The 22,200-nt window shown below is 44.3% G+C and overlaps 1 protein-coding gene and 1 pseudogene across 2 annotated transcripts in view; both read left to right on the top strand.

The window, feature by feature from the left end:
* Window positions 1–22,200, top strand: part of Dnah6 (dynein, axonemal, heavy chain 6) — a 220,227-nt gene that overhangs the window by 186,192 nt on the left and 11,835 nt on the right. For both annotated transcript variants that reach the window (XM_039108712.2, NM_001419792.1), the window contains exons 65-71: window positions 8,479–8,639; window positions 9,600–9,688; window positions 11,458–11,604; window positions 13,129–13,267; window positions 15,773–15,892; window positions 16,820–16,941; window positions 21,622–21,751. In XM_039108712.2, coding sequence (XP_038964640.1) covers window positions 8,479–8,639; window positions 9,600–9,688; window positions 11,458–11,604; window positions 13,129–13,267; window positions 15,773–15,892; window positions 16,820–16,941; window positions 21,622–21,751 — 908 coding nt within the window. The remainder of the gene's footprint in view (window positions 1–8,478; window positions 8,640–9,599; window positions 9,689–11,457; window positions 11,605–13,128; window positions 13,268–15,772; window positions 15,893–16,819; window positions 16,942–21,621; window positions 21,752–22,200) is intronic.
* Window positions 13,292–15,764, top strand: Phb1-ps4 (prohibitin 1, pseudogene 4; annotated as a pseudogene).

Below are 22,200 nucleotides of genomic sequence, written 5' to 3'. Positions count from 1 at the left end.
CCACCTGTGGGGCAGGCTCTGAATGGGTGTTCCTTCAGTCTCTGTTTTAATCTTTGCCTCTCCCTTCCCAGCCAAGGGTATTCTTTTTCCTCATTTAAAGAAGGAGTGAAGCATTCACATTTTGATCATCCGTCTTGAGTTTCGTTTGTTCTAGGGATCTAGGGTAATTCAAGCATTTGGGCTAATAGCCACTTATCAATGAGTGCATACCATGTATGTCTTTCTGTGATTGGGTTAGCTCACTCAGGATGATATTTTCCAGTTCCAACCATTTGCCTACAAATTTCATACACTCGTTGTTTTTGATAGCTGAGTAATATTCCATTGTGTAGATGTACCACATTTTCTGTATCCATTCCTCTGTTGAAGGGCATCTGGGTTCTTTCCATTTTCTGGCTATTATAAATAAGGCTGCGATGAACATAGTGGAGCACGTGTCTCTTTTATATGTTGAGGCATCTTTTAGGTATATGCCCAAGAGAGGTATAGCTGGATCCTCAGGCAGTTCAATGTCCAATTTTCTGAGGAACCTCCAGACTGATTTCCAGAATGGTTTTACCAGTCTGCAATCCCACCAACAATGGAGGAGTGTTCCTCTTTCTCCACATCCTCGCCAGCATCTGCTGTCACCTGAGTTTTTGATCTTAGCCATTCTCACTGGTGTGAGGTGAAATCTCAGGGTTGTTTTGATTTGCATTTCCCTTATGACTAAAGATGTTGAACATTTCTTTAAGTGTTTCTCAGCCATTCGGCAATCCTCAGCTGTGAATTCTTTGTTTAGCTCTGAACCCCATTTTTTAATAGGGTTATTTATTTCCCTGCGGTCTAACTTCTTGAGTTCTTTGTATATTTTGGATATAAGGCCTCTATCTGTTGTAGGATTGGTAAAGATCTTTTCCCAATCTGTTGGTTGCCGTTTTGTCCTAACCACCGTGTCCTTTGCCTTACAGAAGCTTTGCAGTTTTATGAGATCCCATTTGTCGATTCTTGATCTTAGAGCATAAGCCATTGGTGTTTTGTTCAGGAAATTTTTTCCAGTGCCCTTGTGTTCCAGATGCTTCCCTAGTTTTTCTTCTATTAGTTTGAGTGTGTCTGGTTTGATGTGGAGGTCCTTGATCCACTTGGACTTAAGCTTTGTACAGGGTGATAAGCATGGATCGATCTGCATTCTTCTACATGTTGCCCTCCAGTTGAACCAGCACCATTTGCTGAAAATGCTATCTTTTTTTCCATTGGATGGTTTTGGCTCCTTTGTCTAAAATCAAGTGACCATAGGTGTGTGGGTTCATTTCTGGGTCTTCAATTCTATTCCATTGGTCTATCTGTCTGTCTCTGTACCAATACTATGCAGTTTTTATCACTATTGCTCTGTAATACTGCTTGAGTTCAGGGATAGTGATTCCCCCTGAAGTCCTTTTATTGTTGAGGATAGCTTTAGCTATCCTGGGTTTTTTGTTATTCCAGATGAATTTGCAAATTGTTCTGTCTAACTCTTTGAAGAATTGGATTGGAATTTTGATGGGGATTGCATTGAATCTGTAGATTGCTTTTGGTAAAATGGCCATTTTTACTATATTAATCCTGCCAATCCATGAGCATGGGAGATCTTTCCATCTTCTGAGGTCTTCTTCAATTTCTTTCCTCAGTGTCTTGAAGTTCTTATTGTACAGATCTTTTACTTGCTTGGTTAAAGTCACACCGAGGTACTTTATATTATTTGGGTCTATTATGAAGGGTGTCGTTTCCCTAATTTCTTTCTCGGCTTGTTTCTCTTTTGTATAGAGGAAGGCAACTGATTTATTTGAGTTAATTTTATACCCAGCCACTTTGCTGAAGTTGTTTATCAGCTTTAGTAGTTCTCTGGTGGAACTTTTGGGATCACTTAAATATACTATCATGTCATCTGCAAATAGTGATATTTTGACTTCTTCTTTTCCGATCTGTATCCCCTTGATCTCCTTTTGTTGTCTGATTGCTCTGGCTAGAACTTCAAGAACTATATTGAATAAGTAGGGAGAGAGTGGGCAGCCTTGTCTAGTCCCTGATTTTAGTGGGATTGCTTCGAGTTTCTCTCCATTTAGTTTAATGTTAGCAACTGGTTTGCTGTATATGGCTTTTACTATGTTTAGGTATGGGCCTTGAATTCCTATTCTTTCCAGGACTTTTATCATGAAGGGGTGTTGAATTTTGTCAAATGCTTTCTCAGCATCTAATGAAATGATCATGTGGTTTTGTTCTTTCAGTTTGTTTATATGATGGATCACGCTGATGGTTTTCCGTATATTAAACCATCCCTGCATGCCTGGGATGAAGCCTACTTGATCATGGTGGATGATTGTTTTGATGTGCTCTTGAATTCGGTTTGCCAGAATTTTATTGAGTATTTTTGCGTCGATATTCATAAGGGAAATTGGTCTGAAGTTCTCTTTCTTTGTTGTGTCTTTGTGTGGTTTAGGCATAAGAGTAATTGTGGCTTCGTAGAAGGAATTCGGTAGTGCTCCATCTGTTTCAATTTTGTGGAATAGTTTGGATAATATTGGTATGAGGTCTTCTATGAAGGTTTGATAGAATTCTGCACTAAACCCGTCTGGACCTGGGCTCTTTTTGGTTGGAAGACCTTTAATGACTGCTTCTATTTCCTTAGGAGTTATGGGGTTGTTTAACTGGTTTATCTGTTCCTGATTTAACTTCGATACCTGGTATCTGTCTAGGAAATTGTCCATTTCCTGAAGATTTTCAAATTTTGTTGAATATAGGTTTTTATAGTAAGATCTGATGATTTTTTGAATTTCCTCTGAATCTGTAGTTATGTCTCCCTTTTCATTTCTAATTTTGTTAATTTGGACGCACTCTCTGTGTCCTCTCGTTAGTCTGGCTAAGGGTTTATCTATCTTGTTGATTTTCTCAAAGAACCAACTTTTGGTTCTGTTGATTCTTTCTATGGTCCTTTTTGTTTCTACTTGGTTGATTTCAGCTCTGAGTTTGATTATTTCCTGCCTTCTACTCCTCCTGGGTGTATTTGCTTCTTTTTGTTCTAGAGCTTTTAGGTGTGCTGTCAAGCTGCTGACATATGCTCTTTCCTGTTTCTTTCTGCAGGCACTCAGCGCTATGAGTTTTCCTCTTAGCACAGCTTTCATTGTGTCCCATAAGTTTGGGTACGTTGTATCTTCATTTTCATTAAATTCTAAAAAGTTTTTAATTTCTTTCTTTATTTCTTCCTTGACCAGGTTATCATTGAGTAGAGCATTGTTCAATTTCCACGTATATGTGGGCATTCTTCCCTTATTGTTATTGAAGACCAGTTTTAGGCCGTGGTGGTCCGATAGCATGCATGGGATTATCTCTATCTTTCTGTACCTGTTGAGGCCCGTTTTTTGACCAATTATATGGTCAATTTTGGAGAAAGTACCATGAGGAGCTGAGAAGAAGGTATATCCTTTTGCTTTAGGATAGAATGTTCTATAAATATCCGTTAAGTCCATTTGGCTCATGACTTCTCTTAGTCTGTCGACATCACTGTTTAATTTCTGTTTCCATGATCTGTCCATTGATGAGAGTGGGGTGTTGAAGTCTCCCACTATTATTGTGTGAGGTGCAATGTGTGTTTTGAGCTTTAGTAAGGTTTCTTTTACGTATGTAGGTGCCCTTGTATTTGGGGCATAGATATTTAGGATTGAGAGTTCATCTTGGTGGATTTTTCCTTTGATGAATATGAAGTGTCCTTCCTTATCTTTTTTGATGACTTTTAGTTGGAAATTGATTTTATTTGATATTAGAATGGCTACTCCAGCTTGCTTCTTCTGACCATTTGCTTGGAAAGTTGTTTTCCAGCCTTTCACTCTGAGGTAGTGTCTGTCTTTGTCTCTGAGGTGTGTTTCCTGTAGGCAGCAGAATGCAGGGTCCTCATTGCGTATCCAGTTTGTTAATCTATGTCTTTTTATTGGGGAGTTGAGGCCATTGATATTGAGAGATATTAAGGAATAGTGATTATTGCTTCCCTTTATATTCATATTTGGATGTGAGGTTATGTTTGTGTGCTTTCATTCTCTTTGTTTTGTTGCCAAGACGATTAGTTTCTTGCTTCTTCTAGGGTATAGCTTGCCTCCTTATGTTGGGCTTTACCATTTATTATCCTTTGTAGTGCTGGATTTGTAGAAAGATATTGTGTAAATTTGGTTTTGTCATGGAATATCTTGGTTTCTCCATCAATGTTAATTGAGAGTTTTGCTGGATACAGTAACCTGGGCTGGCATTTGTGTTCTCTTAGGGTCTGTATGACATCAGTCCAGGATCTTCTGGCCTTCATAGTTTCTGGCGAGAAGTCTGGTGTGATTCTGATAGGTCTGCCTTTATATGTTACTTGACCTTTTTCCCTTACTGCTTTTAATATTCTTTCTTTTTTTGTGCGTTTGGTGTTTTGACAATTATGTGACGGGAGGTGTTTCTTTTCTGGTCCAATCTATTTGGAGTTCTGTAGGCTTCTTGTATGTCTATGGGTATCTCTTTTTTTAGGTTAGGGAAGTTTTCTTCTATGATTTTGTTGAAGATATTTACTGGTCCTTTGAGCTGGGAGTCTTCACTCTCTTCTATACCTATTATCCTTAGGTTTGGTCTTCTCATTGAGTCCTGGATTTCCTGTATGTTTTGGACCAGTAGCTTTTTCCGCTTTACATTATCTTTGACAGTTGAGTCAATGATTTCTATGGAATCTTCTGCTCCTGAGATTCTCTCTTCCATCTCTTGAATTCTGTTGGTGAGGCTTGTATCTACAGCTCCTTGTCTCTTCTTTTGGTTTTCTATATCCAGGGTTGTTTCCATGTGTTCTTTCTTGATTGCTTCTATTTCCATTTTTAATTCCTTCAACTGTTTGATTGTGTTTTCCTGGAATTCTTTCAGGGATTTTTGCGATTCCTCTCTGTAGGCTTTTACTTGTTTATTAATGTTTTCCTGTGCTTCCCTAAGTGTGTTCATGTCTTTCTTGAAGTCCTCCAGCATCATGATCAAATATGATTTTGTAACTAGATCTTGCTTTTCTGGTGTGTTTGGATATTCCATGTTTGTTTTGGTGGGAGAATTGGGCTCCGATGATGGCATGTAGTCTTGGTTTCTGTTGCTTGGGTTCCTGCGCTTGCCTCTCGCCATCAGATTATCTCTAGTGTTACTTTGTTCTGCTATTTCTGACAGTGGCTAGACTGTCCTATAAGCCTGTGTGACAGGAGTGCTGTAGACCTGTTTTCCTCTCTTTCAGTCAGTTATGGGGACAGAGTGTTCTGCTTTCTGGCGTGTAGTTTTTCCTCTCTACAGGTCTTCAGCTGTTCCTGTGGGCCTGTGTCTTGAGTTCACCAGGCACCTTTCTTGCAGCAGAAAATTTGGTCTTACCTGTGGTCCCGAGGCTCAGGTTCGCTCGTGGGGTGCTGCCCACGGGCTCTCTGCAGCGGCAGCAACCAGGAAGACCTGTGCCGCCCCTTCTGGGAACTTCAGTGCACCAGGGTTCCAGATGGTCTTTGGCTTTTTCCTCTGGCGTCCGAGATGTGTGTGCAGGGAGCAGTCACTTCTGGTTTCCCAGGCTTGTCTGCCTCTCTGTAGGTTTAGCTCTCCCTCCCACGGGATTTGGGTGCAGAGAACTGTTTATCCGGTCTGTTTCTTTCAGGTTCCGGCGGTGTCTCAGGCACAGGGGTCCTGCCGCTCCTGGGCCCTTCCCCACGGGAGCCCAGAGGCCTTATACAGTTTCCTCTTGGGCCAGGGATGTGGGCAGGGGTGAGCAGAGTTGGTGGTCTCTTCCGCTCTGCAGCCTCAGGAGTGCCCACCTGACCAGGCGGTTGGGTCTCTCTCTCACCGGGTCTGGGAGCAGAGAGCTGCTGCGGGCCGGGATCCGCGGGTGTGGGACTTCCGGTAAACAGAGAACGTGCCGGGTCCTAGAGAAATTCTGCTTTCCTGTGTCCCAAGCTCACCAGGCAGCTTTCTTGCAGCAGAAAATTTGGTCTTACCTGTGGTCCCGAGGCTCAGGTTCGCTCGTGGGGTGCTCCCCACGGGCTCTCTGCAGCGGCAGCAACCAGGAAGACCTGTGCCGCCCCTTCCGGGAACTTCAGTGCACCAGGGTTCCAGATGGTCTTTGGCTTTTTCCTCTGGCGTCCGAGATGTGTGTGCAGGGAGCAGTCACTTCTGGTTTCCCAGGCTTGTCTGCCTCTCTGAAGGTTTAGCTCTCCCTCCCACGGGATTTGGGTGCAGAGCGAGTATTTCTTATATACATTTAGAGTGTTATTCCCTTTCCCGGTTTCCGGGCAAACATCCCCCTCCCCCCTCCCCTTCTTCATGGGTGTTCCCCTCCCCATCCTCCCCCCATTGCCGCCCTCCCACCAACAATCACGTTCACTGGGGGTTCAGTCTTAGCAGGACCCAGGGCTTCCCCTTCCACTGGTGCTCTTACTAGGATATTCATTGCTACCTATGAGGTCAGAGTCCATGGTCAGTCCATGTATAGACTTTAGGTAGTGGCTTAGTCCCTGGAAGCTCTGGTTGCTTGGCATTGTTGTACATATGGGGTCTCGAGCCCCTTCAAGCTCTTCCAGTTCTTTCTCTGATTCCTTCAACGGGGGTCCTATTCTCAGTTCAGTGGTTTGCTGCTGGCATTCGCCTCTGTGTTTGCTGTATTCTGGCTGTGTCTCTCAGGAAAGATCTACATCCGGCTCCTGTCGGCCTGCACTTCTTTGCTTCATCCATCTTGTCTAATTGGGTGGCTGTATATGTATGGGCCACATGTGGGGCAGGCTCTGAATGGGTGTTCCTTCTGTCTCTGTTTTAATCTTTGCCTCTCTATTCCCAGCCAAGGGTATTCTTGTTCCCCTTTTAAAGAAGGAGTGAAGCATTCACATTTTGATCATCCGTCTTGAGTTTCATTTGTTCTAGGCATCTAGGGTAATTCAAGCATTTGGGCTAATAGCCACTTATCAATGAGTGCATACCATGTGTGTTTTTCTGTGATTGGGTTACCTCACTCAGGATGATATTTTCCAGTTCCAACCATTTGCCTACGAATTTCATAAACTCGTTGTTTTTGATAGCTGAGTAATATTCCATTGTGTAGATGTACCACATTTTCTGTATCCATTCCTCTGTTGAAGGGCATCTGGGTTCTTTCCAGCTTCTGGTTATTATAAATAAGGCTGCGATGAACATAGTGGAGCACGTGTCTTTTTTATATGTTGGGGCATCTTTTGGGTATATGCCCAAGAGAGGTATAGCTGGATCCTCAGGCAGTTCAATGTCCAATTTTCTGAGGAACCTCCAGACTGATTTCCAGAATGGTTGTACCAGTCTGCAATCCCACCAACAATGGAGGAGTGTTCCTCTTTCTCCGCATCCTCGCCAGCATCTGCTGTCACCTGAGTTTTTGATCTTAGCCATTCTCACTGGTGTGAGGTGAAATCTCAGGGTTGTTTTGATTTGCATTTCCCTTATGACTAAAGATGTTGAACATTTCTTTAGGTGTTTCTCAGCCATTCGGCATTCCTCAGCTGTGAATTCTTTGTTTAGCTCTGAACCCCATTTTTTTTATTCTTTTTTTCGGAGCTGGGGACCGAACCCAGGGCCTTGCGCTTCCTAGGTAAGTCCTCTACCACTGAGCTAAATCCCCAGCCCCTGAACCCCATTTTTAATAGGGTTATTTGTCTCCCTGCGGTCTAACTTCTTGAGTTCTTTGTATATTTTGGATATAAGGCCTCTATCTGTTGTAGGATTGGTAAAGATCTTTTCCCAATCTGTTGGTTGCCGTTTTGTCCTAACCACAGTGTCCTTTGCCTTACAGAAGCTTTGCAGTTTTATGAGATCCCATTTGTCGATTCTTGATCTTAGAGCATAAGCCATTGGTGTTTTGTTCAGGAAATTTTTTCCAGTGCCCATGCATTCCAGATGCTTCCCTAGTTTTTCTTCTATTAGTTTGAGTGTATCTGGTTTGATGTGGAGGTCCTTGATCCACTTGGACTTAAGCTTTGTACAGGGTGATAAGCATGGATCGATCTGCATTCTTCTACATGTTGACCTCCAGCTAAAATCAACTTTTTTATATTCCATAGTAGGCAAAGTCATTAAATAGAAGATTAATCTAGGAAACATCATCTGATATGGAAATGTCTCTTAAGTGAAAAGGAGAGATCATTTAAAAGATTTGACAAGCTAGGTCTCATTCTGTAATCCTACCACTAAGGAGGTGAAGAAAGAGAATTTCAAATTCATGGCCAACCCAATTCAACCAAACTTGATGACCTAAATTCAGTTCCTGAGTCCCAAATGGTAGAAAGAGAGAATCAGCTTCTGTGATTGTCCCCTGACTTCCATATGTACGCCATGGAACCTAAGCACATGTGCCCATGCATGTGTCACGCAAATACCACATACCTACAGAGTGTATAAATACATGTAATTTTAAATTAACTAAAATATCCATATTGCAAGAAAGTCTTCTGCTGTTGTTCCATCCAGAGTGCAGTCAATTTCACTGGGACAAGGGCAGGGCCCCATTGCTGAGAAGATGATCAAGGATGCCACGAAATCCGGAAACTGGGTATTTCTGCAGAACTGCCATCTTGCCGTTTCTTGGATGCTGGCAATGGAAGAGCTGATCAAAACCTTCACAGACCCAAGTAAGCTGTGCACATACTTTCCCCAGCATGGCACCATCCTCACATAGCCTTTCTTGTCTAGACAGTCTAGTGGCAAATCTCCATTCTAGACCTCGTGCTCTCTCCTCATGAAAAGGAAAACTTGGACAATGGGGAGGTTGTGGGGAGCCCCACAGTTAGGATTCAGAAACAGGCCTTTGGACTCCCAGTAAGGGGATGGCCCACTGAATCATTTGCTTCACATAGCATCCTGTGGGAAGACATCTGACCTTGAAGTGCGTCTTAGAGCTATGATAAAAAGGAACAGAAAACAGTCTTGCATCAAGAAAAGATGTTACGTCTTCCCTATAAAATGAAAGTGCAGTGCTCACTGCTCAGTACATAGAGCTTAGATCAGCAGAACACACATCTTTGACCCCAGTACTAGGGAGGCAGAGGCAGGAGGACCTCTGTGAGTTCAAGACCAGCCTGGTCTACAGAGTGATTTCCAGGACAGTCAGAGCTACACGGAGAAACCCTGTCTCAAAACAACAACAACAAACAAACAAACAAACAAACAACAGATTCAAAGGGTTCTGAGAGGAGTTAGGGGAGGAGCTGAAATGCACATAAAATTATCGAAGAACACACAACACACGTGCGCGCGTGCGCACACACACACACACACACACACACACACACACACACACATATAATAAACAAAGGGAAATGTTTTCGTTGATATGTCTAGTTTCTTTATTGAAATGTGCTGCTTCCAGACTACACAGCCCAGCTGACAGGAAGTTTCAAGAGGGACTACTCACACCATTGTCCTCAAGCACTTTAGGATATACTTGAAATTTATAAACTGAGTCTTTCAGTGGCTGTAACAGCATTGTTTTCCTTCCCTAGAATAACTACTCCTTGTTTAAAAAAAAAACCCCACAATATTCCTGCAAGCTATAACTTTCCTCCCTGCTGTTTTGGTTCTGTTTTAAACAGATCAGTCCATCAAGGACACTTTCCGGCTCTTTCTAAGCTCCATGCCTTGTTCCACATTTCCTGTGACAGTCCTTCAGAATTCTGTCAAGGTAATATATGACCGTAACTAGAATATGAGAGGGTTCATCTCTGAACATCCACCCAGGGTCTCAGGCATCACAGAGTTTGCAGAGAGCCCTGTGGCCTGGGTGGGAAGGTGGAAGACAGTGGTAATTCTTTCAAACGAGAGCAGGGGGGAAGTGACTTCCCAAGACAGTCCTTTCTGCATACCCTGGTCTACTGTCCAGTCCTTTCTGCATACCCTGGTCTACTGTCCAGTCCTTTCTGCATACCCTGGTCTACTGTCCAGTCCTTTCTGCATACCCTGGTCTACTGTCCAGTCCTTTCTGCATACCCTGGTCTACTGTCCAGTCCTTTCTGCATACCCTGGTCTACTGTCCAGTCCTTTCTGCATACCCTGGTCTACTGTCCATTCAGCAACTCTGAGTCTTCCCTCTGTCTTTCGATTTTACCAGTGAAGATCAGGAGCCAGAGGCTGGGGTGAAAACTCACCCCTGCTAGCTCAGAGGGGCCGAGAAAGACCCCAGTGGACCTTCTTCCTCGGCAGTGTCTCTCTCGCCATGTCTCAGAAGCCTCCTTCTACCGTATACCTCCTGTGCATCTATCTCTCTCTCCATCCTCCTGACTCCCTCTCACTCTGTTTTTCTCAACCCCATGTTCACTTCCTGTCGGTTGGTCGCTGAGGGACTGTCTCCGCGTTGCACAGACAGGAAAGCCTCCAGCTGGGTCCCAGGGCAGTGAGTTTCCAGGAAGAGGAAAATCTCTGCATATGAGAAACCAGAGATGCCTCTCTCCTCTCTTCCCTCACATCATGGGACATTGTGGGACAAAGGATACAGGACAGTTCTGTATTTTGAGATGGACCCCTGCTAAGCTTTCTGGCTCATATTTTATGGAGAAAAAGACACCAAATGGAAATATCTGTTGTTCTCGTGATGGTGTTTCAACCATGATAGTTCTAAGGAACTTACCAGCCTCTGCTCTCCATGGAGTGTGGTTGAACAAGACAAAAAGCAGGGGTACTAAGAGAATGAGTAATAGCACTTGGTGCCTAAGCACAAGGACCTGAGTTCAAATCCCCAGCATCCACATAAAAAGTCAGTTATAACATATATGCCTGTAGCCCCAGGGCTAAGGAGGGCAGAGATAAGAGAAGTACTAGGCCTTGCCAGTCTCTAGCCTTAGCTGCAGGGTCAGTGAGAGACCCTGCCGCAAACAAATTAGATGGAGAGGAATCGAGCAGGATTCCTAACATTCTCCTGAGCACATTCAGCTTCCCTGAGCACACATACATGTACACATAAGAACATACAGATGGTGCTGGAGAGATGGCTCAGCGGTTAAAAGCACTGACTGCTCTTCCAAAGGTCCTGAGTTCAATTCCCAGCAACCACATGGTGGCTCACAACCATCTGTAAAGAGATCCAATGCCCTCTTCTGGTGTGTCTGAACACAGCTACAGTGTACTCATTTATATAAAATAAATAAATCTTTTAAAAAAAATTCTGCTCAGCAAAAAAAAGAACATACATACACACACACACACACACACGCACACAATCACAAAGAATGCCCACATGGGTATCAGTTACCCATACTCAATGACTTCAGTCTATGTGTGCTATCTAGAAATAATGCAAAAGAAAGAAAAAAAGAAAGAGAGAGAGAGAGAGGAAGGGAGGGAGGGAGAGAGAGAGAGAGAGGAAGGGAGGGAGGGAGAGAGAGAGAGAGAGAGAGAGAGCGAGCGCAACTCCACAAAAATCACTCTCTCTGCCATGTATGCTGTTTCTATATCCAGGTAACCAATGAGCCTCCAAAAGGCCTGCGTGCAAATATCAGACGAGCCTTTACTGAAATGACACCTTCGTTTTTTGAAGAAAATATACTTGGAATGAAATGGAGAAAACTAATATTCGGCATTTGTTTCTTCCACGCAATTATTCAGGTACACCCTCTCCTCTGCCTTCTTTAGGCTCGCTTATTTTCACTTATTTATGTGTATGTGTCTGCTGTGTGTAAATCACATGTGCATGGGTGCTCAGGGACTACCAGAAGAGGGAGCTGGATCCCCCGGTGCTGGAGTTAGCGACAGTTGAGGGCTACCTGACATGGGTCTTAAGCCTCTGGGCGTGTCTCCAGACTTCGATTCTGCCTCTCAGCAGCAGTAAGGACATGGTCCATGACAGACGTGCATAAGTAGTTAAGACGCAGGTGAAATTTTTAAAGTGGTGTCTTAAAACCCTAAGGGCCCATTCTGTGTTGAAGCCAAAGTTCATTTAGCTCAGCCACCAGTCTGTGCTTCCGTGCCTCAGTGGCTCACAGCTCTTGCCTCTTTCCTGAACTACCTGGGGAATACCATCGCCCAGGTGAACACACGAGGTCCAGTTCAACAGCTGAACTGTGCTCCACACACCCTAACCTGCTTCCTGTCCAGAATCGAGTCCCAAACTTGGTGGTCCCTTTCACTCAATAACCTACGATGAAAACTCCAAGAACATTTTTATTCTTTTTTTCACCCACATATATTTTTCCAATCTTCAAGTTCACCTGTTTTTTTGTTTTGTTTTGTTTTTTGTTTGTTTGGGGTTTTTTGGTTGGCTGGTTGATTGGTTGGTTGGTTGTCGTCTCGACACAATCTCCACACTCACACTTACCACACAGCCTGGACTTTGCTCGAATTTGCAGCCTTCCTGTCCTAGCCTCCCCGCTGCTGGGATGGTAGGTGCATGTCGCCATACAGTTTGGTTGATTTATTTTCCTTGTGGTCGTCTCCTCCTACCTGCTCCTTTGGATGAGTTCTACCTCCTTTAAGAGACTCCTCCTTACCTATGACCAGAGCCCTAAACCCTGTGAGAATAACTTTCAAACCAGCACCAGCTTCCTCCCATCTGTTCCATGTATTACACGTCTGCCGCATGCCCCACACATGTGATGAGACCAGTCACTTCAAGTTCCTGCTGCCACGGTCTCCCCATGGGAATGGGCTGTCACCTGGAGTTGAAAATACAAATAAATCCTTTCTCCCTTAAGTTGCTTTCTGTCAGAACACTTTATCAGGGTGATAGAAATAAAACTAGGACAAGGATTCTCTGTCCCCACCCCCATTTCCCTTTCTGTTTTATAATTAAAGTATATTTTTATGCCAAACTCTGGGTGGAATTTTTTTCCCCTAATTTGAAATGTTTGATTTTACCCTGTAGAACAGATTTTTTTCCTTTGGTAAGTCTGCCAAATCTCAAAGAAAAACAGATTCTCTTTTAGAAACATGGGGACCACTAAATGAAGATGTGTATAGCCTCCTTGGTAAAGGCCTGGCTGAAACCTAACCAAATGTTTTTAACTGGTTGCTGTATGGAGATGCCCGCCATTAATGAAAACTTGTATCTTTCAATACTGAAAATTAACTTCTTTGTCATTAAACAAAATCAAGTTCATCAATTTTATCTCAGGATATTTTCATCCTTTCTAGGAGAGGAAGAAGTTTGGCCCCCTGGGCTGGAATATCTGCTATGAGTTTAATGACAGTGACAGAGAATGTGCCTTACTGAACCTCAACCTCTACTGTCACGAAGGGAAGATCCCCTGGGATGCGCTAATTTACATCACTGGTCAGTATATGCCTGTGGCCAGGGCATCAGGCCATGGAGCAGAGCTGTTGGCTTACACCTCCCTGGCCCCTGTCAAGACTGTGTTCACCCCCAGCATTTAATGTTTCCAGTGACAACTGATGTCCCCACTAGGAACATAAATAATGATAAGCACATCATGTAAATATCTGCACATAGAAAATCGGGGAGACATTTATCACCAAAAACAATAATTCCAGACATCATTTGTGTGTGTGTGTGTGTGTGTGTGTGTGTGTGTGTGTGTGTGTGTGTGTGTGTGTGGTATGTGTACATACCCAAGTGTGTGATTGAACATGTATGTACATGTGAAGCCTAGAAGCATAAAGAGCATTGCTCAATCACTCCTCACTTCATTTTTTTTTATTATTTGAAAATTTCCTATACATATCAAGTGCATCTCAGTCACATATACCTTCTTCTTCTCCCTCCTACTCCCCCTATGCGAAGCAGGGAGCCATTTTTTCTTGGGATGTGTGTGGCCACTGGCAGGTTTTCACCTTTTTGAGGCAGGGTCTCTCACTGAACCTGGAGCTGGCCTATTTGGCCAAGCTGACTGGCCAGTGCGCCCCAGGGACCCAGCTGTCTCTGTTCTCCCCCAAGTTCTGGGAGTATAGACACAAGCCATCGGCCTGGCTTTTATGTAGATGCTGGGGATCCAAACTCTGCCTCTCATCCAGGTACAGCAGGCACTTTACTGACACCTCAGCCCCTGGCATACCTTAAATATTTAACATGAGTCAATATGTTAAAGCCTTACATCAACCTTGACAATTTCCATACATGGAATCCTACTGGGAACACTACAGTGATAAATAGAAAAGTGTGTCAATGCGTCTAGACTCTTCCCAAGGCACTCTACCAACATCAAAAGTTATTTGCCATGCTCCCTCCCCACTCACGTATTTTGGAACAACACTGAAGCATCTCTGGAGAGAGAGAGAGTGCAGCCATAACTTTGAATTCCCTCTGACATGATCTCTGACAGGCAAGCTCTCTCTTTCACTTGGGATCCATCTTTTCAATTTCCTGGCTTGGTAGCAATCATTTATGAGGTGTGTACAGATTTGTCTTCCTACAAATGCAAGGTTCTGTTTACTCAGTGAGCCCAAACAGAAGCAACATCTCACGGAAAGTGAGAACATTTTAAAATCTGACAGTCACTGGGGGAGGGCAACATCAGGAACATTCTGAAACAAAGGAAGGGGGAAGTAAAGCCCAATGGCTTTAGTTTTTGCTATTGAAAAGGATAAAGTAGAATTCTAGGACTGAAGAGGTGGCTCAGCAGCTAAGAGCTGCTCTTGCAAAGGATCCAGGTTCAAGTCCCAGCACTGACATAGGCACTCAGGACTGCTTGACTTCCGAGGGATCTGACGGCCTTTTCTGGCTCCTGTGGGCTCCTGCATGCACACAGTGCATCTAAGCTCACAGGACCACGAACATACACATACAATTTTAAAAAGTAAAATAAAGAATTCACGTAGAGGTCAGAGTGAAAGCAGGCGTGAGTGGAAGGAAGCAACAGAAGGAGTCATGGCTGCCAAAGCGTTTGAGTCCATCGGAAAGTTGGGCCTGGCGTTAGCAGTTGCAGGAGGCGTGGTGAACTCTGCTTTATATAACGTGGATGCTGAACACAGAGCTGCCATCTTTGGCCAATTCCATGGTGTGCAGGGCATTGTGGTAGAGGAAGGGACTCACTTTCTCCTCCCTTGGGTACAGGAACCAATTATCTTTGACTGCCACTCTCGACCATGGAATGTGCCGGTCATCACTGGCAGCAAAGTCTTGCAGAATGTCAACATCACACTATGCATCCTCTTCCGACCGGTGGCCAGCCAGCTTCCTCATATCTATACCAGCATTGGCGAGCACTCTGACGAGCGAGTGCTGCCGTCTATCACCACAGAGATCCTCAAGTCTCTCACAGAGGCGGTAGAAGCCAAACAGGAAGCAGAGAGAGCCAGATTTGTGGTGGGAAAGGCTGAGCAGCAGAAGATGGCACCCATCTCTGCTGGGGCGACTCCAAGGCAGCTGAGTGGATTGCTGTGCGCTGGCCACAGCAGGTGACAGCCTGATTGAGCTGGAAACTGCTGAGGACATTGCTTACCAGCTCTCCTGCTCTTGGAACATCACCCACCAGCCAACAGGGCAGCTTCCCCAGTGAGGCCAACCAGGCCATGGCCTCCATCACTCTGAATGACCCCAGAAATCACTGTGAAATGTAATGATTGGTTTAAAGTGAACAACATAAAGGTAAAATCACTCCAGAAAAATAAAATAAAATAAAATAAAATAAAATGATTAGGGTAGCACACATATTAGATATTTCATTTTTTTAAAACTTGATTTATGATCTTAAAGGGACATAGCAACTGCTTGTGACACCAACTGATTGTGAATATAAATGTAAACCTATTAAGATTTGGGTGCATCTATTAGTGTAAAAGATAAGTAGCAATATGTTTTAAAATGCAAGTTTCGCTCCAGGTGAGATCACCTATGGCGGGAGAGTGACAGACACCTGGGATCAGAGATGCCTTCGAACTGTCCTGAAAAGATTTTTCTCTCCCGAAACATTGGAGGATGAGTATACGTACTCTGAATCAGGTAAGTGACTTTCATGGGGGACATCCCTTCCCGAGAAGCCTCAGACAGCATCTTTCAGTTTTTCCAAGGCTCTAGGTCCATCTTCACAGCTTCACCCCATCCCCATGTTTGACTCTCAGAGCTGGTTTGATAGAAAGAACACAACACTGTAAATTAGCTCTGCATTAAGCTGGATTGAATTCCATCTAACCGCATCCTCAGAGCTCTGGCCTAATGTACTTTTAATATAATTAGAGAACACTTCCATTACCGAATATTGAGTACTGAAGATGTATGAATTGAAGGTGACTCATTCGGAGTCAGACAGTAGGTAGATCGATGGCCATGGGTGTCAGTCCCTTAGAGGAAGGACTCCTATTACGACAGCTCACAAACGCTCCTATTGTCGAGTTGCTAGACACTGCTTCAAGTCAACTGTATGTCTTGTCATCATTAGGAAAAGGGCAGTGGCCCTATATTTCAACACTTTGCAAATGTGGCCTTTGATTTAAGAAATTAGAATCTATTTACAAAAGCAACACAAAGACAGTTTCTAACACGAGCAGAAATCTGGACCCCTTAGTGAGACTCACTTCCAACAGTGCCCATAATCCTTTGGGCGCAATACTAATCTCTGATGCTCACAGCCTCAAGAGAACTCAGTGAAACTATGGGGCTGGAACAATGGCTGAGTGGGTAAGAGCACACACTGTCCTTGGAGAGGGCATGTGTTCTGTTCCCAGCGCCCATGTTGGGTGGCAGCAAACACCTGTAACTCTACCTCCAAGAAACCCAGTGCTCTTTCTGGCTCCCCAGGCACATGAACTCAGAAGATGAACACATATACAGACAATTTTTAAATTAAAATAAAAATCAAGTCAGGCAGTGCTGGTCCATTTCATACACATTTATCTTTTGTGGTTTTTTTTTTTTTTTTTTTAATGACAGGCATCTATTTTGCCCCCTTGGCTGACAGCCTCCAAGAGTTTAAGGACTACATTGAAGATCTACCTTTGATAGATGATCCAGAAATCTTTGGAATGCATGAAAATGCTAACCTAGTGTTTCAGGTAAGTGTTCTTTCTGCTTAAAATACATATTTATATTGTGTATATAAACTCAAAACAGTCTTTCTGCTCGCACAGCTCTGTGAGCTATAATGCCTTTTGGAAACAAGTAAAAGACTGGCTAACCTTTTCTTCAACAATGGTGTCAATTCAGCCTGGTGCCTTTAAAGTCATTAATGAGACTCATCTTCCCGCAGTGTCCAGAATCATTCTGGACGCCATACTCTGCAAGATGAAGATGGTACCCGCTGATGCTCAAGAAAAATTAATAAAGCTAGACACAGCCTTCACAGAAGCCTAAGGATGTGCGTGTGCATGTGTGTGTGTGTGTGTGTGTGTGTGTGTGTGTGTGTGTGTGTGTGTACATTCTCTTCTCCCCCACACTGGACACATTTGGCTCATGTTACACAACAGTTATGGATATGCATGCTTAGATCAGAGCAGTACTGTTATAAACGCTCGAAGTGTCTCTTCTCAGCCCTTGGATTCAGATCCTGTGTGAACATATCCAAGGAGGATAACTAACCTTGCTCTCTCAAAGTAGTTGACACACCAGACCACAGCACTGGCTTCAAAGCAGCAGTGGGTTGACCCTTTTGAGATCAAATGACACTTTCACAGGGGTCACATAAGAGCATCAGGAAACACAGATATTTATATATGGATTTATAGCAGTAGTAAAATCACGTATATGAAGTAACAATGAAAATACTTTTATGGTTGGGGGGGTCATCACAACACGAGGAAGTGTATTAAAGGGTCACAGCATTAGGCAGGTTGAGAACCCGTGCTCTAAAGCACAGTGGATTATTTTACTCCTCTGTCTAGATCTCCTGACGACTCTTACCTGAGAGTAGTCTGAACTCTAGCATTTGAGAGCCCCTCCTGACCCTGGACACAGCTCACCTGGCTCACTTTCGTCATGCCATCTCGGGCATCTTTAGAGAGCAGAGCTATGGCTCTGAGGGTTCCAGGCACCTCTAACAGTCAAGGATTAGATTCTCCCTGAATATATCTGGTCAGGGAAATTGTCTTTCTTTCCAGTGTAAGTTTTGTCACATGTTAGAAGGTGAAGTCTACCTCAATATCAAGGAATCTAACAACACTGGAATCTCTGGAAAGCTCATTTCATGTTTGCCAACAATGATAGAGCTCCTTCAGTGGGGTATGATGTGTCCTGATTCTCTCATTCAGCTCTCAGGAGAATACATGTGCGGCTAAACCTTCTAGTTACTCCTCTCTGACCTCCGACCGCTTGTCTGAAAGGTGGAGGGAGAAGGCAAGAGAGGGGGAGAGGATAAGGGAAAGAGCACAGGAGGGCTGCAGCCTCTCTTGAGGACAGCTTCAGGAGGGATAAAGCTGCCCTCCCACCCCCTCATACAGCATTGTAAACCAAATGTGGAGACTTTTGCGTTTTCCCGTTGGTTTCAGAATGGCTAGGAGAGCAGATGTGTAATAAGTCCAGGGCCTGTTCTTCTCTACACCTCTTCTCCTTCAACAGTTCTGGATTAGCAATGAAGCCACTTCCCTTTGAGCAATTGTCCCAATTTTCTTCCATAAAAGTCTGATAAGATGGAAATTGGAACAATATCTCAGCAGTTAAAAGCACTGGCTGTTCTTCCAGAGGACTTGGGTTCGATTCCCAACACCAACATGGCAGCTCATAACCATCTGTAACTCCAGTTCCAGGGGATTCAATGCCCTCTGCTGGCCTCCACAGACACGCATGCACACAGTGCACAAAAGTGTAAGCAAACCACTGATACCCATAATATAATGCACAGAGGTGGGCAAGTGACCCAAGTTTAACCAAAGGCTGCTCCTCCTTCCTCTGCAAGGGGCACAGCACATTATATGCAAACCCTGAGTTTCGGGGAGGGTCCTCTGGAATCACTGGCATCAGGGATGTCATATCTGCAGTTATCTTTCTTTCCCCCTGAGACTCTCAACCCCTCCCAAACCACCATATAGCTCATCTGCCATGGGACGCACTAAGAGCAAGGAGAGAGAAACAGCTGCGCATGTGTAGGAGAGACAAGATCCCATCCACCCACCATGTGTGCCTGCACAGGGAAAGCACAGCGCTGTTTTCACCCTCTCAGGGTCCCAGCTGAGCCACAGAACTGGGCTGGCATTCTTGGTACAGAGTCACAGGGGAAAAATTTACAGATTTAATATAAGCTTTGTGTGACACCAGTGACAAATGAAGCCCAAAGAAAGTGCACACACTTAGTCGCCTGGTTACACACAGGGAGTCAGCAGGAAGAGAAGCGACTAAAGGATGTGACAGGCCAGAGCAGAATGTGGCGCTCTGTGTCTGTTGTTGTTATTATTATCGTAGATTATAAGAGAATAACGTTATCCCTCTCAAGCCCTCTCATGTACCATCCCCTTACTCTCTTCCAAATCCATGGCCTCTTTTCTTTAATTGGTGGTGGTGGTGGTGGTGGTGGTGGTGGTGGTGGTGGTGGTGGTGGTGGTGGTCATGTTGTATGCGTGTGCATGTATGTACGTTCCTAAATACATAAACGCAATCTGCTCAGCTCAGTCCGTATTATGTTACTGGTAATATGTTTTCAGGGCTGAGCATTTGGTAGATGTGTGTTCTTCCCTGGGAAGACTTGGATTTTTTTTTCTTCCTGAGACAGTGTCTCTCTTCATATCCCTAGCTGTCCTGGAACTCACTGTGTAGACCTGGCTGGCCTTGAACTCACAGAGATCTGACTGCCTCTGCCTCCCAAGTGCTGGGATTAGAGGCATGCACCACCATGCCCGGCAAGACTATTGTATTTTAACAAGGTCTCTTTCTACCAGATCCCCCTGGAAGAGTGGTTCTTTTCTCCTGATAACAGAAGGTTTTCTTTCATGTGAGTTTTTTAACTCCTGTTTTCAGGAAAGAAGGAGAAGTTTGCAATCGGTCTTCCATTTGTTTGCAAGTTGCCTTTAGCGAGAGAAAAATCTTTGTATCAAAGTGGATCATTAGGAAGTAGCATGGTCTGCTTAGGTTGAGTAACTGCCCCTTTTAATCAATGTGGTTTTACTGCTGTGAACAGACACCATGACCAAGGCAACTCTTATAAGGTCAACATTTAATTGGGGCTGACTTACAGGTTCAGAGATTCAGTCCATCATCATCAAGGTAGGAACATGGCAGCATCCAGGCAGGCCTGGTGCAGGAGGAGCTGAGAGTTCTACATCTTCACCTGAATGCTACTATTAGAATACTGACTTCCAGGCATTTAGGACACGGGTCTTAAAGCCCACACCCACAGTGCCATGTTTCCTCCAACAAGGCCATGTCTACTCCAAAGGCCACACCTCCTAATAGTGCCACTCCCTGGGTCAAGCATATTTAAACCACCACAGTGGTCTTAACACAAAAGATTTCTTCCTACACTTAGTGAGTTATATTTAAATAAATGCTTAGTAAAAACCAGTAAAAGACTGATTGGGACAGGAAGGGGACAAATCTGCAGGCGTGTGACATCAGCCTCCTCTGCTCTCTGAGCCTGTTTCTGTCACCCCAGTGCATTGCCAAAATGTCAGTTTCTAAAACTGAGATGGATATGAGGAAGAAGTGAGCTGTTCTAAGAATGGACTTTAATGTTTCTGTGAAGAACAACCAGATGACAACCAACAAGGAGTCAAATTCTGCTCGGACAGTGAGTGCTCTGGTTGTCTGGTGAGCCACTTGGTCAGCCCGATGAGGTCCCTTCTCATGCCTGACAAGCACTCCTTAGAGCCATTCACTGCTGAGAGATGCTCTCCCAAGCAACCACGTGGACTGGAAGTAGAAGCAGCAGCCCTGTGTTCACACAGCTGCTGGGCCTGTCACCCTACTGTAGGGGAAGAAAGAAAGGAGGAAGACGCCCTAAAAGACACAGTTGAGCCAAGCCAATTGAAGAGGAAACTTGTTGGACTTCCGGTTCAAGGTCAGAGATGCCCACGTCCATGTTGCATCCAGAGCTCCGTGGGAGACTGTGTGTCATTCTGGCACAGAGGCTGGGAAAAACGGAGCTGAAATACTCTGCTAAGCTTAGTGATCCCATGCTAGAGATGCAGGCCAAGCCCACTAATGGACTATATGCTGGGCAAAGTCAATTAGATGACTATTGATGGTGAAGCAGCTTTGGCCTTCCTTTCTAATCAATGGGCATAAGCCTTGGGTCAGGAAAGATGAATAGATCTGGAGATCTGCTGAACAGCATTGTGTATGCAGTCAACAGTACCGTACACTTAAATTTTGATTGAGAGAGAGCTGGAGAGATGACTTAGTAGATAGATAAAGGTTGCTGCCACCAAGCCTGATGACATGAGTCCAATCCCTAAGACCCCCTAAGTGGAAGGAGAGAACTGACCCCTGCAAGTTGTCCTCTGACCTCCACTCACACGTCACTGCATACATGTACACCTGCACTCACATGTCACTGCATACATGTACACACACACGCACACACACACACACACGCACACACACACACACACACACACACACACACACACACACACCACCTTTTAGTGTAATCTGTTTTTAGTTTGGTTAGAATGCTCTCACATTGTATTCACATCACAGTTGGAATAACGCCTCAGTTTTTGGAAACTTATTCCTGTATGCAAACGATATGCTTGGCAAACATCATCTTGACTCCATCTTCCCTGTCTGCTCTCCTACCACCTTTGCAGTACAAAGAGACCAACACTCTAATCACCACCATCCTTGAGGTTCAGCCAAGATCCTCCTCTGGCGGAGAGGGCAAAAGCAATGATGAAATTGTCCAGGAGCTTGTTGCTTCAATCCGGACCAGAGTTCCAGGTAATAAATACTTTCTGGCATCTGCCCGGAATGGGAGCTTGAGGAATAAACTCAGAGAACTAAATCGTAAGCAGGTGTTGAGGCTTAATTTTTTCATAAGTTTTTCTTTCCCTAGAGAGCTCGCCTCACATGGGGTTCTCCATTTTTGTCTCGAGATTGACTGCACCCTGATATCCCACCAGCAGGGACCAGGAGAAGCCACCCAGCTTACAGCCAGGCTTTGCTCTGAACTAAAGTCCCTGGGCCTGTGTCATCCAAGACAGTAGCTGCTGGCCACGTGTAAATGAATCCACACTGAGCCCTCTGAGCATTTTAAGTGCTTGAATCTTGGACAGTGCATTCCTGACATTGTTTAAGGTTTTATCAGAATCCCATTCTAGACTCCACCTCAGTATTTTTCTTCATTCAGGACAAATGACTGAGTTACTTTAGCCTTAGAGATTTTTTCC

Source organism: Rattus norvegicus, chromosome 4, assembly GCF_036323735.1.
Source record: "Rattus norvegicus strain BN/NHsdMcwi chromosome 4, GRCr8, whole genome shotgun sequence".
In the NCBI taxonomy this organism is placed as follows: Eukaryota; Metazoa; Chordata; class Mammalia; order Rodentia; family Muridae; genus Rattus; species Rattus norvegicus.
Note: the sequence above shows the minus strand (reverse complement) of the source record. Positions and strands in the feature narration are given on the sequence as shown.